Source organism: Aspergillus puulaauensis, chromosome 7 (assembly GCF_016861865.1).
Source record: "Aspergillus puulaauensis MK2 DNA, chromosome 7, nearly complete sequence".
Classification (NCBI taxonomy): Eukaryota; Fungi; Ascomycota; class Eurotiomycetes; order Eurotiales; family Aspergillaceae; genus Aspergillus; species Aspergillus puulaauensis.
The window spans coordinates 2,301,788-2,312,625 of NC_054863.1; the positions used below are offsets into that span (position 1 = coordinate 2,301,788).

The following is a 10,838-nucleotide window of genomic DNA, read 5'->3' on the forward strand; positions in this document are numbered from 1 at the left end:
CCACGCATCATTGGACCGGAGTGGAGCTTGGTCCCCGCAGGATGGATTGACAGCCGCGGACTCTCCCCGCAGCTGACAACAGGCTGGGCGTGTTGGTGAGCTCGAGATAGTTGTATACTGTACTGTTTACATTTCAAGCATATTTCAAGGCTTATAAGGTATAGCTCGCATTCTATTTAGTATAGATAATGTGGGGAGCTTACCCCACAGGGTGGATTAACGGCCGCGGGGAGAGTCCGCGGCCGGCCGGGTATATTGGGTTAGCCCTAAGTAGTTATATACTACGATTTCACCAGCAATTGACTCCGGAATTAGATACCCCATCCCGTCAATAACTATCGCGGGGAAAATTTGATAAATAGATAAAGTCGGAGGACAATGGTCTTACATTTCTCTTGCGATTGTATGTAACATGACACCAACTGGCGTGGTGAGGTACAGAGCCCAGCCCAAGCATGTTTAGCGTGCCGGTGACCTAACTACAAAGCTGAAGGAATTTGACAATATAATATTAAAAGTCATTTCAAAACTGAGCAGTAAACTAGCTATTACTCCTCCGGCACATACGGTGTCTCGAAAGGCCGCTCGGCCTGCGGTGTAAGGCGTGCCAAATGCCGACGCTGACGCCCATCCCAGTCGACAATTGCCGTATGCGCAGTGACGCGGTTCTAGTGGACACTTGTCAGCGCACACACCCAGATAAAGAGAGTATGTAGGGTATAAAGCACTAACATCCCAAATGACAACCGTCCCAGGCTCCCAGCGCACCCGAACCTGGTGTTCCAAGCAGCGTGCAATATGGTTGTTTAAGAACCCCAGCAACATGTCGCTCTCTTCTTTTTTCATACCGACAATGTGCGTCGTCACTATACCTCCGTCAGCCAAATCAGAAGCTAATGTTAAGGAAACTAAAAACCCACGCGCATTCACAAACAGCGCCTTCTCCCCCGTAACCGGATGCGTGCGGACAAGCGGATGCTCCACGCTCACCGGCTTTCTGCGCACCAGCCTCCCATCCCGATAATACGGCTCTGCCTGCGATATTCCATCATGCACGCCCTTCAGGCCATGCAGCCGTTCCCTGAGGGCGGGCGAAAGCCGGCGATACGCCTCGGCTGTGTTTGCAAAGCCTGTATCCCCGCCGACCTCGGGGAGCTCGAGCGCGTACAGAATCGTTGTCCCGGGCGGCTGCTCTTCGTATGTGACGTCTGAATGCCAGAGCACTGTGCTGTTCTTTCCTGACGTAAAGGTTGCAAAGTCACTTTTGGCGGTGAAGGGGCTCTGGTGTATGTGCACGATGTGGATCTCGGGATAGCCCTCGGGGACGCCGGCTGTGGGGTGGACGTGGTGTCTTCCGAAGTAGCCGCCGAATGCGAGGATCTGGGGGATCGGGGTGTCTGCGAAATCCTGGTTCCGGAAGACGAGGACTTTGCGCTGGGCTGTGAGGAGCGCGAGCTGGTCTTTTGCAGCGTCGCTGAGGGTGGAGAGTTGGATTCCGAAGATCTCGGTGCCGGTTGTAGGCGTTAGCCCTCTAGCGGTTACTCCTTCGCGGAGGAGGTCTTTGAGTGATGGATCGGCGTTTTTGCCTGGGTCGTGGTGTGTGTATGGTTCGAGAGGGGGGAGCTGGTCGGCGTGGTCCCAGACTGGGAGGTAGTGGGGGTACTATTATCTCCTTGCTTAGATCAACCTTTCACGCTGACAGTGTGAAAACAAGTAATTTCACTGGATCGTTGACTTACTTTCGCATTTGTGGTGCCGCCCTCGTCATCAATGGCCCGTATGATTTTGGGCCTTGACCCGTTCGAATTTCTATTCAGACTGCCAGCAGCATCTGCACTGTCAGCTTGGCTTTCGCGTAGCACGGCCATTCTGCAGCTCCTCTTGATCGCAATATCAGCAGTAATCAGTAGGCCCGTATGGTCTCGGTGTAGAACTGCTTATATACAACCAAGTGAGCATTCACCCTTACACCACCCCGCCACGGGGAGGGCCCGACACTCCTCCTACTGGTGGAAAGACCCTGCCCGATAGTCAGTTCGGATATTGCACTAGGGCTGACATACTGTGGAGTTAGCGTGAGCTCGGGCCATGCCAATGTCTAGTCTCTGCAAACATAACACCCACTTCTAGACCACTAGTTACTAAGGTTCCCCCAAGTTATGATAAATAGCGAGGCCTTGTTCCTGTATTCTGGACTCGCTGTCACCTTGTATCAATGTAAGCACTCACCAGTCCTCGACCAGCATTCTTGAGGGCCGACCATGTTCTCCACCACGTCTGTGGTGCCCGTGTGGTTACTAGTAATAGTATATCTCAAGATCAGCGCGGTGCTGTTAAGCTTATACTTTTAGCCAACCCTTTTACCGTCGCAACTGCAGCCTTTGCTATAATAGTAATATGGCCAAAGAGGTACAATCTATTCAGCAGTACAATATTCGCCTCCAAACACCCTGTCGACTGCTGAAGACCATCCATTTACGGCCGCCCTATTTACCAGTATATGCAGCCTACAGGGCGTCCCCCGGACATATTGTGGTGCCTAAATAGTGTTTTAATGTGCAAAACCATGTGCAACTCTTCTTTGCATAAGCGGGCCGGGCACTCAAACCATTCCCTCTCTGTACCAACACTGGTTCGTTGGCCAAGATACTCCAATTTACCGAGATTATACGCAGAACAACCCTTGGCAGGCTAGCCCTAGAGTGTTGCTACAGCCGATGTTACCTTTATGCCTCGCCAAGGGACAGTTAACGACCAGTCAATGCTCCAACAGTTAAAATGACTAATTAGTGACATTTAGTTCCTTGGCCACTCCACGAGAACGCCCTGTTCGCCGCAGCCCTAGTTTGCTTATTACAGACTATTCCCCGGTCGAAACATGGTATGGCGCAATAACTAATAAATGTGTCGAAAATGGCCCCAGTTCTGTTCCGGCGCGTGTGCAGCCTCGTGCTGGCAATATCCTCACTCACAGGAACCCTAGCGCAGGTATGTACGAGCAGCAACCTAAGGTACCATATCAGCTCGCAAGACCAATTGGACGTGCTCGCGCAAAATTGCACCGTACTCGATTCACCGTTCTACATCGAGTCCAACTATACGGGGTCTTCCTTTGTTCTTCACAATGTGACCAATATATCGCAAGATGTGATCTTCGAATGGAGCGAGGATTGGCCTAGAAGTCAAGGTCCTATATCAGTCGAATTTCCGGACCTGATACATGCGAAAAGAATTGGTCTATGGGAGGCCGTTTCACTGACGAAATTGTCCCTGCCGAAACTTGAGTATGTCGAGACTTTCGAGACGTTTGGCGTTTGGGGGATGCCCGATCTTGAGTTTCCATCTCTGAGGAATACTTCGCAAATCGACCTGCTGGGTAATATTTCAAGGTACCAATTTATGCACAAGACTTCTATTTGGTTAACGATTCCTAATATCGACCGCCGTGCTGTAGGGTGTCATTTCCTGCACTAAAGACCGTCCACGGCGCCCTCTCACTCGACAACATAAGTGACCCATCAATGAGGACCATGAACACGAATCCACTCACAATTGACCTCTCATTGCCTGTTCTCGAGAAAGCGTACGAGATCAAGGTGACGGGTACAGTAGCACGGTGAATATATCTCTCCTGCAAGACATATAACCCAGTTAGCAAGCTAATGATACCAACAGCATGTCAGCTCCAGAGCTCACTACCGTCAGGAACCCGAGAACAGACAATGGGGCGTTAATACTTGCTCTACAGGGGGATGCAAAAGCACTCAGCCTTCCTAAACTCAGCGCAGTGGGAGGCTCGATGAGAGGGTGGATTCAACTTGGTGGAAACCTGTCGTCGTGCGTCTCCGGCAACTTACCTACCTCCTGCCTGCATCTTTAACTTACACATACTAACCGTCAAAACTGTTACCCAGACTCTCCCTCCCATCTCTGCGGAACCCGCCCCCTGAATTTAATATTTGGCCCAGCGCACCACTAGACATCGAGCTCGCGGTTGAATACGGGGAAAGAATTAGTATAGGTGGGCCTATTAAGAGGTTCGACCTGTTCTCCTTTATCTTTATTAACATTTGCTTTTCTAACTGCAAGACGTGTGTGTAACTATCTAGTGTTTCCTTCCCGAGTCTGCGCAACTTCACTCATCTCGACGTGGGATCAACTATCGGCATTAACTGCGGCTCGTTCATACGTGGCCTGAAGGAAAACGTGACCGCAGTTGAGGTAGATGAAGATAGGAATGTGAGTTGTTATAATGCGGCGGTTGTGTTGCGAGCTTTGGGGGCCCCGGCTGTGCTGGCTATTGCGGTGGTGATTGCTTTGGTGGAATTCTTGTAGGGTATGTATATGTATATGTATACCCAACTCCAGGAGATCTGGGTATAGCTGTATTTATTGTATATTTATAAGAAATCCATGGGTGGTTTCGAGGGCGAGTCGCTATTCGCTAATATACGGCCATGTTCTTTTATACTCTTTAACGGGCTACAATGGAGGCCTATAGGGCTGTCGACGTTGGTATAGTGGCGTCTTATTGCACAACACATGAAAGTTATAGTCGTCTACGAGGTCCATTCCACTAGAGTCTTCCCTTGAATTGGAGATTATGGCCCGCAGCTGTGCGAAGGACTGACCAAGTCGCGAGGCAGGTGAGTTGTAGTAAGCATCTCACCCTGTCTCGCGTCGGACATGTTGAATGCCAGATATTAAACAGAGGGTTCACGAATACCAATCTCCCGCCAGGATGGAGAGTGAAGAATTCATGCTGAAAACCTGTAGATGTCTCGCTGATGCTCTATCACAGCCCCATACTGGAGTCGCTCTATGCACATCTTTCTTGGCACATTTCCTGTTTGGGAAACTGGTCTTAAGCCCTGCCAGTATTCGTGGGGGCTATTTACATAATGTTGTAACTGGTACATGCAGCACTCCGCAGGTGTTTTATTGCGATTTGCAAATTAGAAAGAGTGAGGGGAAGTGGGACACCAAGCGGATTTCTAATGTTGATGTACAAGATCTTAACTCAACCTTGATTCACCTTGTTTATACTATTACGATTAAACTTAGGTATGCTAGAGCATATGCCTCTGTATTTCCCGAGTTCTAATACTTTTCTGGTTTGATTCAGCGGAGACTAAAACATGGAGGCTGTGAGGCAGATCAGATAACTTCCTGGAGAATCTGGAGTCAATCACTCTCTTGGCAGCGTCGTTTTCGTGTAGACCACCAGTTTCTTGATCTAGAATGTGGATATAGAAACAGGTATATACTGCCGCACTGTACCTCGCTACTCCGCAGTTCAAGAGGTCTAGGATGGTTGTAATGTGGAGTGATAGGCTTATCCTGTGGAGCTGAAGATTGTGTCCTTCGAAGCTGATCTCGATATGCCTCAGATTCAGAACGAAGACGAATTTCTCCAACAGGAAGTCTTCGATGAGGACCGTGGAATTAAATCGCGCACCAAATCAAGCATCCAGAAACTACTTAAAGGGCCTTGAACGCCCTCTTTACCTCCAGACATCATCAGCTCAGACTCTTTCAATCTCAACTTTTCACCAGGTGAGTATCTAGCTTCACCCGGAGGAAGAACCTCAAACTCAACTCCTACAACAGAATCAAACCATGCACTTCCTAACCCCCATCGCCATGGCCCTCGCCACAACAACCGGCCTGGCCGCCGCAAAGGACATCAACTGCGGCGGCAGCTTCTTCTGCAACCTCGGATCCGCCCCAGGAATCCGCAACGACCTGATCAAACAAATCCTGAACCACGTGCAGGGCCGCGACGACGGCGAGGAGTTCGGCGAGCACGAGTACATCGACTGCCAGGACCAGATGTGTGCCTTTTTCGAGGAGATCGGCGACGATCAGAAGAAGAGCATGTTTGATGCGAAGTGGGGGCTGCAGGCGCTCCTTGATCATGGGTGTAATACTTGCGGTGGTGTCCCGATTAACCCGGATAGTCATGATGTTGGGGAGGGGAAGTTGAAGGTGGACTATGTTAGTGACTCGCCTTGAAGGGTTTTGTGTATGTCCTTGGGGACGGTGTAGGTAGATCTGGTCTAGGTTTGCCTATCCCGACTTTCTTTCAGGACAATGCGAGACGAGAAGACGTTGGTCGGTATTGAGAATGGCGGCAACGGTCTTCGGAACTTAAGTTATAAAGTCGGGTTGGATGGATGTCTTTTGTATATATTTTAGTACAATGTTGATATATATTCGAACTCGTCAGAGCACCCCTGCCTTTCGACCGTCTTTCTACATACCGACTAGATACCGTAGTATCGCGATAGGTGGTACGCGAATCCCAATTGCTGCATGGTCTTACTTTTGAAGTATTCTTTTTCAAATTGGACGACAATATACATTTTTGTAGACGTAGCTTAACTAAGATAGGTCTCGGAACTAACGATGTTTACCTGTTCAAGAATCGACACCTAAGCAAAAGCAGCCTTATTCTGCTGCAAAAAGTCCTTCCAGGTGGTCGGCTTGAACCCGGCATCTGCCAAAAGACCCTGGCTCTCCTTTAGACTCTTGCCGTTGTAGTAACCCGGGTTTTCAACGAATAGATGGTTCTCCAGCATCTCCAGCCCTAGGTATCCCGGCATAAAGCTCTTGTAGGTATCGTTGTCGACGCGGACAAACCGGGTCTTCTGTCCGGTCACCTCTTCGAATTCCTTGAGGATACGGGTAGGGGTGTAGTAATCCGTTGCAGCAAGAATCTGAGAACCCTGTGTCTTGGATGGGTTCTTGAGTGCAATTCCGACGTATTTACCTATTCAATATTAGTCCACCAGCTCCAAATATAATAAGAGTCAACATACCCAGATCAGCATCAATATCAACAAGCGGGAACTGCGCATCCTCGCCAACAGGATACGCCAGGCTAAACACCCCATCTTCTCCCTTGCGAATCATGCCCATGGACGTATAATTCGACATGAAGTACCCAGGAAGCACGAAACTAGCAGGCAGACCCAGAGAGCGGATATACTGCTCCACCTGAGCCTTGTGGTCAAAATGCGGGACGTCCTTGAGGCGTCCACCAGTCGTCTCGGTGACATTCAGCAGAGACGAGAAGATTAGATGCTGCACACCTGCCTTCTTCGCCGCATCAGCGACGTTCCGGCCCTGGGTAAGTTCCAGGTCGGAGTTCTCGGTGAAGGTGGGTGTTGTCACGAGGAAAACGGAGTGTGAGCCTGTGATGGCCTTGACCAGCGAGCTGACGGAGGTCATGTCGGCCTGCTGGCGTTAGTTGTTTTCAGTGAGAAAAAGGTGAGGACGTACGCTGATCACTTCGACGCCCTTTGCTGCGAGGGCTTGGGCATCGGGCTTGGAGACGTCGCGGGTGATTCCACGGAGCTTGAACTGCTGGGATAGGGCTGAGTCGGCGAGGACAGTGCGGATTACAGAACCGCCCTGGCGGCCTGTTGCTCCGAAGACTGTGAGTAGCTTGGACATGTTGAAGTTGAAGTTGAAGTACTAAAGTCGATTGAAGTAGGGCTTGATGGTAGTTGTGGTGTTGGGTGTTGCAGGCGATGTTATGCTTGTTGAAGAAGAATCTTTCAGGAATCCTTGCCCTTTAAGTACTTTCTCGTCCGGCGTCTTGAAGAGTCAAACCCCGATGCAGAGTAACCATGTTGAACCTCTTGTGCCTGCCAAATGACATCAGGACATGCGATCCTCAGGCACCAAGGCCGCCGCTGAATAAAAGGTCGGAGGTTCGCGCACGCGAAGACCGACCGCCGACAACGCTAGACTAGAAGTAGTTGGTATGATTAGCTGATTATCTGATAAACTCTCAGGACCCACTGCGCTGTTATTGGCCAGAGTATACATATACTTCGGCAGGAACCAGATCAAGACATCAGGCATCTTCTCATGTCAGTCATGTCCCTGTTCATGCCATTCGGATGGATGTGCCGGATGTATTATATACTCCACTTGATCCCAAGGTAGAATTCAAATATTTGCGAGAAAATTCGTAGCAGTTGTTTCGACTTCGGATATATATTGTGGAGTAAGTATAACCTCAACTGAGTGAACACCATTTGTTGACATGTTCGTATCAGGATAGTTAAAAGAATAAAAGAGGAATACAATATTTTAGCACAAGTTCAGTTCTGCAAATATCCTCCCGCTGTCGCTGCTCCACCCGATCGTAACCGCTTTCATGCGCCGCGAGATGTTTCAAGTATGAGCTGAACCTTCAGCCACAGCCAATTCAACAGCCAATCCAAGATGGAGGAACCCAGAACAGTCGAGGGTACGCAGGTACCAGTATTACCGCGCCAGTACATCACGGTATGACTCACACCTGGGCTCCGGCCATCGGCTACTAGATTCACGTCTGGTATGTGGTGTTCTATGACAACAGAGCTTTGAGCCCCAGGATCTATGAGGAGGGAACGAAGAGAAGAAGGGAAAGTCCAAGCCAGTAACTGTGGGAGTGCTTGCGTACTGACGAGGTTGCGAAAGAGGAAAGAAGAGAAGAAGGTTAAGGAAGGTGCCACCGTCGAGGTGTATCCATGCCACCTTCGGAACACACTTGCAAACCGTTGAGGGACGGATGTCATAATTCATCATCGCCAGCAGCCTCAACACCGAATCGCTTCTCCGGCATGGATAGCGTCCTCCTACAATAGTAAAAGCCCAGTTGACTGACACCGGGAGGCCCATTGCATCGTCCTTGTTGACTATCGTCAGAGTACCCGGTCCCTGATGGCGCTGAAACACAGGAGTAACCATCTGGGGTGGACGTCTAAGCATCATCCACGAGATTGGTGAGTGGCGGGACTCGCTAGATCAGAGTAGCCAACGCATTGGGGTCGCCTCCTGTCCGGAGGTGACCTCCACGAAGGCTATCCCCAGTGATCCATGGGCGTTCGATGTCCAATGGAGAACGCTTTTCACTTGCTTACACTATGGGCTGCACCCAATGAGACAGGAACGCTGCACATGCTTTGACAAACCGTGGGATGGTCAAGGAGGGTAGCGAAGTTACGGAAGGAAGTTCCTGGTGCCCTGACGGTGGTGCCCTGACGGTGGCGTCCCTGTACTTAAACCGTGACTCCCAGATTTCTCGACCTCTTCAACCTCCTTCTTGATATCTTATATCCATATCGAATAACAGAAGCTCGCTCTTTCCCATCAGGACATCTATCTATATCTTGATATATCTATACTTGGAACTTATATCTGGACTGGGCACATCTACTCAGCCCCAGCAGGTTCTCGCATTAACCACCACAGCACTTACGTCTATTAATCCCAGGAACCAAGTCATGTCTCCCAAGGGCTCACCCGGTCCTCAGGGCAATAATACGGCCCATCGGTCATATCACGAGTCAGATTCAGCAAAATGCAATCAGGGCACGAGCAGCAGCGCAACTAACAGGCCCAACAATGGAAATAATAAGCCCAACCAGGAGACTAACCGTGGCAGACAGCCACCCAGACCGGATACGAAGGACAAGAAGAAGAAGAAAAGGAAGAAGAGCAAGAACGAGGAGCGCCAGCTTGTGAGTGAAAACATGGGGAAAAGTGAGAAAGATCGGGTTAATGCTGGGAAACCTGAGGTTGTGTTGGCGGCCACTGACGAGTTCCCGTATATCAAATTTGATGACAAAGTCGACGCCTTGGAATTTGCAAAGGCGGCGGATACTACAAATAGGCAGTTGGTTCTATTTGTTGATGGCTCGGCCTCCAAACGTGGTATTCCGTTCCATGGTATACCAACACCTCCGCCCTCGCCCGAAAGCCCTTACCGGGCGGCAAGTCCGTCCCCAAGGCCTCTGTCTCTCGGCAGTAACGGCGGTGCATCAGCTGTATACTATGAAAATGAGAAATGGGAATGTGCAGGGTTCAGCCTGCCATATATTCACGGCTCCGACGAGGCCGAAATGCGTGGACTCGAACAGGGCTTTGGGGTTGCCCTAGAAAAGGCCCAGGATAATTCAAATCCACGGAATAAGGTTGTCATTTTCACTGATTGTAAGGGGGCGATGAAACGCCTTGCAGAGTGCTTGAAAGGCAGCGACGTCCAGTCTGCAATGCCGGCGGTGGCAATGGCAGCGTCCAAGGCCCGCGAGCTCCGAAGGTTGGGCATGGACGTCGAAGTGCGCTGGATTCCAGCCCATATGGGAAAACATAGTCCTAGGGGCAACTTTATGGCTGATCTGGTCGCAAAAAACGCCAACGCGTATACTTTCAACCTCTCCGATGCCCGAGCAAGAGAGCTTGCTGGTAGGGTGCACCGAATGGAGGACCCCTACTCCCAAATACCACGAGTTTGATCTATTAACCGTTTTGAGACTGACATTTGCTATGTTATGTGCTGCTTATCTGTTTTGCCTTTGTTGTGTTTTTTGAGACTGACACTTGCTATAATATGTGCTGCTTACCTGTTTTCTTTTGTTGTGCTTTTTTGAGACTGACCCTGCTATAATATGTGCTGCTTACCTGTTTTTCTTTTGTTTTGGGATCAAGATTGCCAGATTTATCCCTGTTACTGTTACACCAAAAGTTTTGATCTAGGGCTAAATGACTAGCATGTTGCTACAGAATGACAAATGATACTTCACTTCAAACACACTGGTAATCAACATAGCCATGAGAATAAAAGACGAGGCCTATCGCAAAACGGTACAGTACACCATCCATGAACTCCATGGCTTGGCTGGGTTGCCTGGTGCTCGTAATAGAAGCGGTAAGCAGCAGCCCGCCAAGGCAGGTCAAGCCCTATCCAATAACAGCAAACAACACTCAATAGTCATAATTTAGTGTCAGTGCAAACTGCGCATGAACGACTCAGCCCCATCAGCGATCGCCATAACTCAGCC

At 49.8% G+C, this 10,838-nt stretch overlaps 5 protein-coding genes across 5 annotated transcripts; 3 read left to right on the forward strand and 2 right to left on the reverse strand.

Annotated features, from left to right (window-relative positions):
• Positions 1-548: 548 nt before the first annotated feature.
• Positions 549-1,868, reverse strand: APUU_70858A (TauD/TfdA dioxygenase family protein; the record flags this gene model as incomplete). The annotated part of the gene is made up of 4 exons (XM_041695778.1): positions 549-668; positions 733-866; positions 921-1,662; positions 1,740-1,868. The coding sequence occupies 4 exons, from the start codon at positions 1,866-1,868 to the stop codon at positions 549-551; spliced, it is 1,125 nt and encodes a 374-aa protein (XP_041561474.1).
• Positions 1,869-2,913: 1,045 nt separating this feature from the next.
• Positions 2,914-3,620, forward strand: APUU_70859S (uncharacterized protein; the record flags this gene model as incomplete). Its single annotated transcript, XM_041695779.1, has 2 exons — positions 2,914-3,389; positions 3,455-3,620. The coding sequence occupies 2 exons, from the start codon at positions 2,914-2,916 to the stop codon at positions 3,618-3,620; spliced, it is 642 nt and encodes a 213-aa protein (XP_041561475.1).
• A 2,023-nt stretch (positions 3,621-5,643) lies between these two features.
• Positions 5,644-6,015, forward strand: APUU_70860S (uncharacterized protein; the record flags this gene model as incomplete). Its single annotated transcript, XM_041695781.1, has 1 exon — positions 5,644-6,015. One exon carries the CDS (start codon positions 5,644-5,646, stop codon positions 6,013-6,015), a length of 372 nt encoding a protein of 123 aa, XP_041561476.1.
• A 419-nt stretch (positions 6,016-6,434) lies between these two features.
• Positions 6,435-7,458, reverse strand: APUU_70861A (NmrA/HSCARG family protein; the record flags this gene model as incomplete). Its single annotated transcript, XM_041695782.1, has 3 exons — positions 6,435-6,772; positions 6,822-7,239; positions 7,285-7,458. The coding sequence occupies 3 exons, from the start codon at positions 7,456-7,458 to the stop codon at positions 6,435-6,437; spliced, it is 930 nt and encodes a 309-aa protein (XP_041561477.1).
• A 1,823-nt stretch (positions 7,459-9,281) lies between these two features.
• On the forward strand, positions 9,282-10,565 carry APUU_70862S (ribonuclease H family protein; the record flags this gene model as incomplete). The annotated part of the gene is made up of 2 exons (XM_041695783.1): positions 9,282-10,286; positions 10,548-10,565. The coding sequence occupies 2 exons, from the start codon at positions 9,282-9,284 to the stop codon at positions 10,563-10,565; spliced, it is 1,023 nt and encodes a 340-aa protein (XP_041561478.1).
• Positions 10,566-10,838: the final 273 nt, after the last annotated feature.